At 43.4% G+C, this 13238-nt stretch overlaps 1 protein-coding gene across 1 annotated transcript; it reads left to right on the plus strand.

The window, feature by feature from the left end:
- Nucleotides 1–1117: 1117 nt before the first annotated feature.
- On the plus strand, nucleotides 1118–2337 carry LOC140210217 (monocyte chemotactic protein 1B-like). The gene is made up of 3 exons (XM_072279092.1): nucleotides 1118–1292; nucleotides 1633–1741; nucleotides 1826–2337. The coding sequence occupies exons 1-3, from the start codon at nucleotides 1214–1216 to the stop codon at nucleotides 1929–1931; spliced, it is 294 nt and encodes a 97-aa protein (XP_072135193.1). The 5' UTR covers nucleotides 1118–1213; the 3' UTR covers nucleotides 1932–2337.
- The last annotated feature ends 10901 nt before the right edge of the window (nucleotides 2338–13238 follow it).

The following is a 13238-nucleotide window of genomic DNA, read 5'->3' on the forward strand; positions in this document are numbered from 1 at the left end:
CCACCTTCTACCTATACAGTGTCACAGGTGCACAGGGTGGTGACGAATGCTTGTAGACTATTTGAGCTGACAAGTTACTGTATCTCACATTTGGACAAGTCATTGATGAGACCACGCTCGGAGTATTGTGTCCAGGTTTGGTAGTCCTGTTATAGGAAAGATACTGTTAAACAGGACAGATTGCAGGGAACGGAAGATCTGTGAAGATGCTAACAGAATTCGAGCACCTGCGATACAGGAACTGGTTGGGTAGGCAAGGACTTTATTGTTAAGAATTCGGGAGATCGAGGCATGATCTTATAGAGAAGTAAAAAATAATAAAGAGCACAAAAATCATGTGCAGAACGCAAAAAGATATTCCTCAGAGTAAGACAACTAAAATGGAGAGGGTATAGATGTAAGGTGAGAGAGTATCCTTGAGAAGGATCTGAGTTGTAACTCCGCCATCAGCTGCCAAAGGTTTCATTGATGTCTGCACGACTCTTAAAGACTTCGGATAAGCAAATGGTTCGGAAGCATTCAGAAAAATACAGTCCAATCGCGACGAATGGGACTAGGTCGATGGTCAGTATGGTAAGGTCGAGATGGACTGAAGTGCCTGTTTCTTGTTGAATGACCGAATGAGTCCGACAGTCTCATCAGCCAATCCCTCCAGGATTTCCTCCCTGAGTAGTGCAGTAATCTTCCCATCAGGAGTGCCATGTCCGCTCCGTCACGCCTGGAATTTCTATACCCTGGGACATTGAATCGCCAGCCCTGTACTTCACTCAACCAACTTTCCTTGATTGCAACAATATTATCATCCCATGTGCTGGTCCGCTGTCTCGAACCGGCTGATCTTGCACTTTCAGCCATATCCCAGTGCACGGGGAGAACTCATGCAATGGAAAGGGGCTGTTGTATTTCAACTTTCTCTTCCCCTCTGAATCGGATGTGGGATTGCCTGAAAGAATTCAGAGGCGCCAGTACGAAGAATGACAGTCCCAGGAAGTTAAAGAACGCCTTTAAAGCTTAACCACCGAACGGCCATTCGGAGAATTCCTGTACTTCACTTTTTATGGAACAGCGGAGCAGTGGCCAGTGCTGGTGTTTGCGGGACTTTCCAGACAAGCGCTAAATTGATGGGTATGACTGCTGCCAGCACCCTTTATAAAGCAGAATATGAGAGCTGGTGCATCACACGGTCATCAATTCCACCCTGGTAAAGGACAAGATGAAGGCAGCGCTCTGCGTGGTCCCAATTTTGGCAGCTCTGTGGATCTGCTGTTTCAAGCAGGCTGCACCCGGCCCAGGTAAGAGAGTTTCCTTATTCCCACTATTCCACACCCAATCCCGACAATGAACCGTGATCAGCTCTCCCCGCGTCCCATCGGTTGGTGGTGGTATTGAACGGCTCAGAGTGGAATGATTCTCTTGGAGAGAGGGTCGAGAATGGCAGTCAGCAAAAGGGAATGGAAGGGTCATAAGATCGGTGGAGGAATGGCGTAGAGTCGTTTAAATGAAGGACGGATTTACACTGTAAAATGTCTTGGGGGGAAACGGCCTTCATGTGCGAGGCAGAGCGTTCGCGTTGGTTAGAGTGGGCTGAGATATCCAGCAGTATCTAACTATTTGTTTTTCATTCTCCGTCAGCCGCAATCGTAACGCTAGAATGCTGTGAGACGTTTAAGACAACGCCCATTTCTCACAGGAGGCTTAAGAGTTACAAGGAAGCTCCCTTGTGCCCGACACCTGCCGTCATGTAAGTGTTTCAACGTGCATCTGCAGAGTGTTTGAACAATGTTTAATGACTCTCCCGTAATCGCCACTGTTTGTTCTGTTTCAGATTCACCAACAGGAAGAATATGAAGATTTGCACTATGGCCAGTGCGGAATGGGTTAAAGCTGCAGTGAAGTACCTGGACAGGAAAGACCAGGGTGGCAGAGACTAAGTGAAATCTTCACACTTCATCAAGCTCTCAAGAGCTAATTTTCAACGTGGGTTCAATTCTTCCCGGCCCCCGAGTGGAGGTGAAACGTCAGCATCGACTCCAGAAATTGACCCAGTGAAGGAGGAGAGCTGAGTTTGAATCATATTCACAGTTTAGAGTTAAAGCTGTGTCGGAATGGTTCATTCAGAGGGCAGGTTAGGACCCGGTGCGTTGTAGTGTTATAAACCACACGATGTTAACTGGATCTCTATCGCGAGTTGTCTGGAGTTGTTATATTGATTAGATTAGATTATGAGGACACGCAGTCCTCTTTTATTGTCATTTAGTAATGCATGCATTAAGAAATGATACAATATTCCTGATCTTATTTCGTTTGTACATTTGTTAAGTATTAATAAAGATTGAAAGTGACGTGGGCTGTGCTGTGTGTGAGCTTTGATCATTGTCACTCCATCTGCATGGGTCAGAGTGAGCTCGGAGTATCGGTGCAAGGGAGGGCGACATGTGATCGTTGACAGATTCTGCATGTCATTCCTTGCAACGGGACCGGGATTCAGAGATACACCTCAGGCTGAGGAACATCAGGAAAGTATCAAACTTTAGGGGGAGTTTGCCCATCCAGTTTCCGATCACTGAGAAATCACTGAGTTCCTCCTCCCGTCATTTACAGACTAGGAAGTGCTGGAGCCCCATTACTGATTCCTGGGGCTCCCCCTCCCATTCGTTAATGATTTTCAATCGCAAATGGAGCCATGGGTTCATGCGGCCCAGAACCAGGACCTTCGGCCTACTGTGCCCATGCTATCACAGCTACGCATCTACCACGATGCCAGATAGCAGCACTTTGACGGTGTTCTACTGGACCCTGGTGATTCAAGTGTTTGTCCACAGGTTGTGAGAATCACTGCCTCCAACACCCCCTCAGTTAGTGCAGTCCAGATTCTAGCCACATCCCGTGTGAAACATACCCCCGTTAGTTCCCATCTACAGCTCTTACTCCTCACATCAGACCTACGCTATGCCGTCTGGTTTAGACGCCCTGTTAGAGGGAAAGGGTTTATTGCTCTCTCTCTCTCTTCTTTCCATGTCTGTCATAGTCCCAGATAGTACAGCTCAACCCCATTTACTCAGCAATATCTGTTGCAATGAAAAGTAACTCGAAGTATCAAGCGTCACGTTATAATTCAAATGTTCACTCCCAGGCAACATCCTATTGAATCTCCTTTTCACCCGCGCAGTGCATTCACTTCCTTTCTACAGTGTGATGACCAGAACTGCACGCAGCCTCAGATGTAGACTGACCAACATTCTCTAAAGTTGTAATGAGAATGCCTTCTTTTATGTTCTTGCCCTGGGTAATGAAAGCCAACTCCCCTCCCTCCAATACCTTCTTCACCACTCTGTTTCTCTGTGCTGCCTCCTTCAGAGATCCTTGGTCATCCCTGTTCAGCTGTCCCATCGTCCCGTGGATTTCCCTTTACCTGCTCTTCTCTCCTTGATAATTGATTGCATCATATTTCCAGAATAATACACGTGAACTACCAGAGGAACTTGACACCCTCAGTAGCATCCATGGAGTGGGTTAGTGTTCATGGGCTCACTGTGCATTTTGAAATCTAGTAGCAGAGCGGAAGAAGCTGTTATTGAAACATTAAGTCTTTGTCTTCACTCTGCTTGACCTCCTCTTTCCTGGTATCAGTGAGAAGTGGCCATGTCCTGGATGATGGATGCCAGCTTCTTGAGTCAGAGGCTGTTGAAGATGTCCTCGATGCTGGGGAAGCGAGTGGCCATGGTGGAGCTGGCGGAATTTACAACTGTCTGCAGCTTGTTTCAGATTCTGTGCACTGGCCCTTCCATCCCAGATGCTGAAGCAGCCAGTCAATGCTCTCCATGCTGCATCTGTGGACATTTGAAAGAGTCACACCAAGTTTCCTGGAATGGAATATAGTCCTGTCATTGCTTCTTTGTAATTGTGTCAATATGCTGGACTCACCATTCATCTTCAGAGATGTTAACACCAGGAATTTGAAACAGCTCACCTTTTTCACTGTGATCTTCAGATGAGGAAGTGAAGAATCTGTTTGCAGAAGCTCCTTGTTTTGGAGCTTGCTATTTAGAACTGAGGGTATAAATGACCTGCTGAGTCACTGTAGCATTTTATGTTTCTTTCTCTGGATTTACAGCATTTGCAGAATTTCTGTGACCATCATACTCCCAGATTTTAGACTCACTGGCTTATAGTTTCCTGCACCTGAGCTCCAGCCACCATTAGTTGTCACACTGCTAATTTTCCCAGGCCTCTCAGACCTGTACACATCCAGTGAGATCTAGCAGTTTGCAATTGACTACAATCAATTCCTGCACCCACTTCCTCCCAGAGCCATCATGATCCGTCACCTGTGGACCTTAGGCCTTATGAGTTCATCAAAGAAACTTCTCTCCTGACAATAGAAATTGTTTCAAATATCTCCTTCCCTTCATCATCAGATATTATGGGATATATGCAATCTCTCCTCCAAGCACTCTATTCCACGACTATCCAAACTGAAACTGTAAAAGTTAAAATGAATATTATTATAACCTATATTTTTATCTCCTTGTGCATATGCCTACATTTTTCTCATTTAGTTCCCACTGACAATGACAATGAGAGTCTTAAATTGGAGTAGGGCAAATTATGAGGCCATTAGGCAGGAACTGGGAAGAGTTAATTAGGAACACCTTTTTTTCTGGCAAGTCCATATCAGAGATGTGGAGAGTGTTAAAAGAGCAATTGCACAGTGTACATAGAAACATAGAAACATAGAAAATAGGTGCAGGAGTAGGCCATTCGGCCATTCGAGCCTGCACCGCCATTTATTATGATCATGGCTGATCATCCAACTCAGAACCTTGCACCAGCCTTCCCTCCATACCCCCTGATCCCCGTAGCCACAAGGGCCATATCTAACTCCCTCTTAAATATAGCCAATGAACCGGCCTCAACTGTTTCCTGTGGCAGAGAATTCCACAGATTCACCACTCTCTGTGTGAAGAAGTTCTTCCTAATCTCAGTCCTAAAAGGCTTCCCCTTTATCCTCAAACTGTGACACCTCGTTCTGGACTTCCCCAACATTGGGAGCAATCTTCCTGCATCTAGCCTGTCCAATCCCTTTAGGATTTTATACATTTCAATCAGATCCCCCCTCAATCTTCTAAATTCCAACGAGTACAAGCCGAGTCGATCCAGTCTTTCTTCATATAAGTCCTGCCATCCCAGGAATCAATCTGGTGAACCTTCTTTGTACTACCTCTATGGCAAGAATGTCTTTCCTCAGATTAGGGGACCAAAACTGCACACAATACTCTAGGTGTGGTCTCACCAAGGCCTTGTACAACTGCAGTAGTACCTCCCTGCTCCTGTACTCGAATCCTCTCGCTATAAATGCCAGCATACCATTCGCCTTTTTCACCGCCTGCTGTACCTGCATGCCCACTTTCAATGACTGGTGTATAATGACACCCAGGTCTCGTTGCACCTCCCCTTTTCCTAATCGGCCACCATTCGGATAATAATCTGTTTTCCTATTTTTGCCACCAAAGTGGATACCTTCACATTTATCCACATTAAATTGCATCTGCCATGAATTTTCCCACTCACCCAACCTATCCAAGTCACCCTGCATCCTCTTAGCATCCTCCTCACAGCGAACACTGCCGCCCAGCTTCATGTCATCCGCAAGCTTGGAGATGCTGCATTTAATTTCCTCATCCAAGTCATTAATATATATTGTAAACAACTGGGGTCCCAGCACTGAGCCTTGCGGTACCCCACTAGTCACTGCCTGCTATTCTGAAAAGGTCCCGTTTATTCCCACTCTTCGCTTCCTGTCCGCCAACCAATTCTCTATCCACATCAATACCTTACTCCCAATACCGTGTGCTTTAAGTTTGCACACTAATCTCCTGTGTGGGACCTTGTCAAAAGCCTTTTGAAAATCTAAATATACCACATCCACTGGTTCTCCCCTATCCGCTCTATTAGTTACATCCTCAGAAAATTCTATGAGATTCGTCAGACATGATTTTCCTTTCACAAATCCATGCTGACTTTGTCCGATGATTTCACCGCTTTCCAAATGTGCTGTCATCACATCTCTGATAACTGACTCCAGCAGTTTCCCCACCACCGACATTAGGCTAACCGGTTTATAATTCCCCGGTTTCTCTCTCCCTCCTTTTTTAAAAAGTGGGGTTACATTAGCCACCCTCCAATCCTCAGGAACTAGTCCAGAATCTAATGAGTTTTGAAAAATTATCACTAATGCATCCACTATTTCTTGGGCTACTTCCTTAAGCACTCTGGGATGCAGACCATCTGGCCCTGGGGATTTATCTGCCTTCAATCCCTTCAATTTACCTAACACCACTTCCCTACTAACATGTATTTCGCTCAGTTCCTCCATCTCACTGGACCCTCTGTCCCCTATTATTTCTGGAAGATTATTTATGTCCTCCTTAGTGAAGACAGAACCAAAGTAATTATTCAATTGGTCTGCCATGTCCTTGCTCCCCATAATCAATTCACCTGTTTCTGTCTGTAGGGGACCTACATTTGTCTTTACCAGTCTTTTCCTTTTTACATATCTATAAAAGCTTTTACAGTCAGTTTTTATGTTCCCTGCCAGTTTTCTCTCATAATCTTTTTTCTCCTTCCTAATTAAGCCCTTTGTCCTCCTCTGCTGAACTCTGAATTTCTCCCAGTCCTCAGGTGAGCCACTTTTTCTGGCTAATTTGTATGCTTCTTCTTTGGAATTGATACTATCCCTAATTTCTCTTGTCAGCCACGGGTGCACTACCTTCCTTGATTTATTCTTTTGGCAAACTGGGATGAACAATTGTTGTAGTTCATCCATGCAATCTTTAAATGCTTGCCATTGCATATCCACCGTCAACCCTTTAAGTGTCATTTGCCAGTCCTGTTAGAAAGAAGGACAAGGATGGAAAGATAAGCGAAGCTTGGGTGTCCAGAAACCTGATGAATTTAATCAAGAAGAAAAAGGAAAAGTATGTAAAGCTTCAGAAGTCAGGATCAAATGGAGCACATGACGACCATAAGGGAGGCAAAAACGAACTAAAAAAGAGAATTAGGGAAACCAGGAGGAGCCATGAAAGGTCCTTGGCAAGTAGGATTAAGATGAACCAAAGTCCAATGTCCATTCAGATCCTGTGCAGTGCCTCGCACCCCTCCTCCCAAACCAGATGGTGATGCAGCCAGTTAGAATGCTCTCCACGGTATGTCTGTAGAAATCTGCGAGTGCCTTTGGTGAAATACCGAACCTTCTGAAAGTCTGAATGAAATACAGCTGCGGTCATGCCTTCTTTATAAATGCATCAATGTGCTGAGCCCAGAATAGATCCTCAGAGATACTGACACCCAGGAACTTGGATTTTCTCATCCTATCCATGACTGATCACTCTGTGAGGATGTGTGTGTGTGTGTGTGTGTGTGTGTGTGTGTGTGTGTGTGTGTATCCTCATCTTGTCCTTTCAGATCTCTGATCTCTGGAATCAACCTGGTGAACTTCCTCTGCACTGCCACCAAAGCCAGTATATCCTTCCTCAAGCAAGGAGACCAGAACTGTATGTAGGTGTGGCCACATCAGTAGTACTCTGTACAGTTGCAGCATAACCTCCCTGATCTTAAATTCAGTCCCTCTATCAACAAAGGTCAAAACTCCACTTGCCTTCCTGAGAGTCTGCTCCACCTGCAAACCAACCTTTTGTCATTCAGGAACAAGCACCTCCACATCCCTCTGCACAGCAGCATGCTGCAATTCTTTACCACTTAAATGATAATCTGTCCTTTCAATTTTCCTTCACAAGTGGATGACCTCGCATTTTCCAGCATCGTTCTCCATCTGCCAGACCCTTGCCCACTCATTTAACCTATCCATATCTCTACAGACTCTCCGTATCTTCTGCACAATTTGCTTTTCTACTCAATTTAGTATCATCAGTCAACTTAGACAAACACATGGTCCCCTCTTCCAGTTCGTTAATGTATACAGTTGTGGGCCCAGCACTAACCCCTGTGGCCCATGTATCCTATCTTTCTGCTTTCCATTAGTTAACCAATCCTCTATCCATACTAATACATCACCCCAACCCTATGCATTCTTATCTTATGGATAAGTCCTTTATGGTGCACCTTATCCAACGCCTTCTGGAAATCCAAGTAAATGTCTAGCTCTTCCCCTCTATCCACTGCGATCATTATATCCTCAAAGAAATCCAGCAACTCCACCTCTCTCCCTCATCATCCCCCTTGTCCCCCTCCCTCACTCTCTCTCCTTCCTCCCGCTGTCTCCCCCCTTCCTCCCTCTATCCCCTCCTCTCTCTCCCTTCTCCACCGCCCCTGCTCCCCCTTGGAATATCATGCAAATTCTGGCACTCTGAATTTGAAACACATTGCAGTGATTAGAAACATAGAAACATAGAAAACCTGCAGCACAATACAACCCCATCGGCTCACAATGCTGTGCCGAAAATGTACTTGTTTTAGAAATTACCTTGGGTTACCCCTAGCCCTAGCCCTCTATTTTCCAAGCTCCATGTCCCCTCTCCAGGAGTCTCTGAAAAGACCCCATCGTATTCGCCTCCACCACCATCGCCGGCAGCCCATTCCATGTACTAACCACTCTCATCTTAAAAAAACTTACCCCTGACATCTGTGCCCTCTCACGATAGCCATTTCTGCCCTGGGAAAAAGCCTCTGACTATCCACACGATCAATGCCTCTCATCATCATATGCACCTCTATCAGATCTCCTCTCATTCTCCATCTCTCCGAGGAGGACAGGCCAAGTTCCCTCAACCTATTCTCATAAGGCATTCTCCCCAATCCAGGCAACAGCCTTGTAAATCTCCTCTGTACGCTATCTATAGTTTCCACATCCTTCCTGCAGTGAGGTAACCAGAACTGAGCACCGTACTCCAAGTAGAGTCTGATCAGGGTCCTACAGTATATAGCTGTAACATTACTTCTCGGCTCTTGAACTGAATCCCACGGTTGATGAAGGCCAATGCGCCGTATGCCTTCTTAACCACAAAATCAACCTGCACAGCAGCTTTGAGTGTCCTATGGACTCGGACCCCAAGATCCCTCTGATCCTCCACACTGCCAAGAGTCTGACCCTTAATACTTTATTCTGCTATCGTATTTGACCGACCAAAATAAACCACCTCACGCTTATCTGGGATGAACTCCACCTGCCACTTCTCAGCCCAGTTTTGCATCCTATCGATGTCCCGCTGTAAATTCTAACAGCCCTCCACACTATCCATAACACCCCTAACCTTCGTGTCATCAGCTAATTTACTAACCCATCTCTCCACTTCCTCCTCCAGGTCATTTATAAAAATCACGATGAGGAGGGATCCCAGAACAGATCCCTGAGAAACATCACTGGTCACCGACTCCCATGCGGAATCTGACCCGTCAACAACCACTCTTTACCTTCTGTGGGCAAGCCAGTTCTGGATCCACAAAGCAATGTCCCCTTGGATCCCACGTCTCCTTACTTTCTCAATAAGCCATGCATGGGGTACCTTATCAATTGCCTTACTGAAATCCATATACACTACATCTACGTGTTTAGTCACATCCTCAAAAAATTCAATCAGGCTCGTCAGGCACGGCCAGCCTTTGACAAAGCCATGCTGACTAATCCTAATCATTTTCTGCCTCTCCAAATGTTTATAAATCCTGCCTCTCAGGATCTTCTTCATCAACTTACCAACCACTGAAGGAAGACTCACTGGTCTATAATTTCTGGGCTATCTCTACGCCCTTTCTGAATAAGGAAACAACATCTGCAACCCTCCATTCCTTCAGAACTTCCCCCGTTCCCATTGATGATGCAAAGATCATTGCCAGAGGCTCAGCAATCTCCTCTCTCACGTCCCACAGTAGCCTGGGGTACATCTTGTCCATGACTTATCCAACTTGATGCATTCCAAAAGCTCCAACACATCCTCTTTCTTAATGTCTATATGCTCAAGCTTTTCAGTCTGCTGTAAGTAATCCCTACGATCACCAAGGTCTTTTTCCATAGTGAATACTGAAGCAAAATACTCATTCAGTACCTCCGCTATCTCCTCCGGTTCCATACAGACTTTTCCACTGTCACACATGATTGGTCCTATTCTCTCACGTCCTATCCTCTTGCTCTTCACATACTTGCAGAATTCCTTGTGGTTTTCCTTAATCCTGCTCACCAAGGCCTTCTCATAGCCCCTTCTGGCTCTCCGAATGTCATTTTTAAGCTCCTTCCTGTTATCCTTATAATCTTCAAGATCTCTATCATTACCTAGTTTTTTGAACTTCAGTTAAATGCCAGATGATTAAGATTTGTAAAAGAGCTGGTACTCTAACGGTTGATCATGATGAGATAAACAAATCTTTTCAATAATTTTATACTTCTTTACATCAATCAGAATTTCCTGATGACCCCACTATAATGCATGAATTTTTAAGGAAATTGAACATTCTGAAATTACCACCCAGTGAATGTTTAATATTAGATGCACCTTTTACGGAAGAAGAAATAAAGAATGCTATTTATTTCGATGAATTCAGGTGAAGCGCCTGATCTGGACGACTATACAGCAGAATATTTAAAATCCTTTTCTACTATACTTTCTCCTTGGTTGTGTAGAATCTTTAAGGATGCATTATTTATAGGTAAATTACCACAATCTTTTTATGGAGATTCTATTTCCCTTGTGACGCCAAACCAAGCTATCGGACGATTGATGCTAATGGGAGAGATAAGAGAGACAATGGAGAAACTTTCAAAATACTAATAAGAGATGAGAGAGTGATTAACGGAAAAGAAACACAATTCAGAATATTGACAGACTGGTTGCTTTGAACCTGAACTGTTTGAAGTTTGATGGACAGGTGATACCCCAGCAGGGTGATAAAAAGAGCAGGTTTGCTAAGGCACTGACCACCACGAGACCACAAGACAATGAGACCCTGGAAAGAGCGGTGTGCCCCCACAAGTGCTGGGAGTTTGGAGGTCTGGTTCGCCTGAACCGACCATAGGCTCACAGAGTGTAAATGTACGATCGGTGGGAACCTGGTGTGTGTGTCCGCCCTTGCCTGGGTGCTGGGTTCACCACAGAACAACGACCGTATCCGGAACGGAGGGGTCACAGTCAGTGACCACAGCGGGATAGAAGACATCAAAAAGGGTTTGCTTGAAACCAACTGCGAAGATATCAAAGGTCTACCTGAACCAAATTGCACCCCCCCCCCAACGGTACAACAGCGATTACTGCGAACTGCACTAAGCTGAAATGAACTCTGCGTCACTGTAAAACTGATCATTTTACCCCTAGACTGCGATAGAGCTTGGTTGATTCCTATTACCCTAGTTCTGTGTATAGGTGTGTATTATCATTGCTAAACTGATATACTTATATCATTACGATTAGAGTACTGTATATTATTTGTTTCTTTAATAAAACTTTATTAGTTCCTAGTAATCCAGACTCCAACGAGTGTTCCATTTCTGCCGGTTTGGCAACCCAGTTACGGGGTACGTAACACCCTAATTCTTAGAAAAGATAAGGATCCTACTGAATGTGCATCATATAGGCCTATATCCTTGCTGAATGTGGGTTCCAAGATCTTTTCTAAAATACTGGCAACTAGATTGGAGAATGTATTACCTCAAATTATTTCTGTCGACCAGACTGGATGTATTCCAAATCGTTATTTGTCTTTTCATATTAGGAGATTAATGAATATTGTATATACTTCTTCACCTAGAACTCCAGAATGTGTCATTTCACTGGACACTGAGAAAGCATTTGACAGAGTCGAATGGGAATATTTATTTAGTACACTTGAGAAATGTAATTTTAGTCCGATATTTATATCTTGGGTTAAATTGATATACCTTACCCCTTCGGCTTTGATATTTACCAATAATCAAAGATCTCCCTTTTTTCAGTTGTTTCGTGACACTAGGCAGGGCTGTCCTCTTAGTCCATTATTATTCGATATTGCCTTGGATCCCTTAGCTATTGCTATTCGTGACTCACCTAATATACTTGGCATTACCCGTGGGAATGAGATACACAAGTTATCACTATATGCAGATGATGTGTTACTACATATCTCTAACCCTGAGAAATCCATTCCGGCAGTAATATCCCTGCTTGCTCAGTTTAATAACTTTTCTGACTACAAATTGAATCTTAATAAGAGTGAACTCTTCCCATTAAATATGCAGGTTCCAATTTATAGACGTTCACCATTCAGATTGGTTACTGACTATTGTACTTATCTGGGTGTTAAAATTACTAAGAAGCATAAGGACTTTTTTAAACTCAATTTTTTACTTTTAATTAATCAGGTTAAACAATTGTTTACTGAATGGTCCCCAGTGGCTTTATCACTGATTGGCCGAATGAATGCTATTAAGATGAATATTCTACCGAAATTTTTATACCTATTTCAAGCGGTACCAATTTTTATTTCTAAATACTTTTTTGATACTGTTGATTCAAAAATTGCCTGATATATATGGCACGATAAAAATCCTAGACTAAGTAAAAAATACTTACAGTCCAAAAAAGGATGGTGGTTTGGCATTGCTGAATTTAAGATTTTATTACTGGGCAAATAATATTCGATATTTAATATTTTGGACACAGGATTTGGATATAATTCCAAGTCCACAATGGGTAAATCCTGAATGTAATTCTGTACAGGGGTTTTCACTGGTTTCTATTTTAGGGACTTTGCTTCCTTTTGTTCTCTCTAAATTGAATAAACAAATGGTTAATCCAATAATTAAATACACATTACGAATATGGTTTAAATTTCATACATTTTTTGGTTTAAACAAATTTATTTTATCAAGCCCTATTATATGTAATTTCTTTTCCAATCCTCTGTTTTGGATCAAGCCTTTTTGGTCTGGAAAATGAAGGGTATAATATGTTTTTGTGATTTATTCTTGGATAACTGTTTCATGCCTTTTGAACAGTTGTCTAATAAATATAATTTGCCCAGATCCCATTTTTTTAAATACTTACAAATTAGAAACTTTTAAAGTACTACGCTACATACCATTCTGAGTTCATGTCCAACTGACGTCGCGGAAAAAAGAATTAGGTTTAAGCCCTTATCAGAAGGGTTTAACAGTAATTATGTATGATATGATTATGAAAATACAGCCAGGTATATCTGATAAAATTAAGAATCAATGGGAAAGGGAACTTCAATTCACTTACCTATAGAGAAATGGG

The sequence above is a fragment of the Mobula birostris genome, chromosome 15, assembly GCF_030028105.1.
Source record: "Mobula birostris isolate sMobBir1 chromosome 15, sMobBir1.hap1, whole genome shotgun sequence".
Lineage (NCBI taxonomy): Eukaryota > Metazoa > Chordata > Chondrichthyes > Myliobatiformes > Myliobatidae > Mobula > Mobula birostris.

Coding starts and splice junctions, on each gene's coding strand:
- LOC140210217 (XM_072279092.1), top strand. CDS start 1,214: ATGAAGGCAGCGCTCTGCGTGGTCCCAATTTTGGCAGCTCTGTGGATC. Junction 1,293..1,632: donor GCAGGCTGCACCCGGCCCAG/GTAAGAGAGTTT, acceptor ATTCTCCGTCAG/CCGCAATCGTAACGCTAGAA. Junction 1,742..1,825: donor TGCCCGACACCTGCCGTCAT/GTAAGTGTTTCA, acceptor GTTCTGTTTCAG/ATTCACCAACAGGAAGAATA.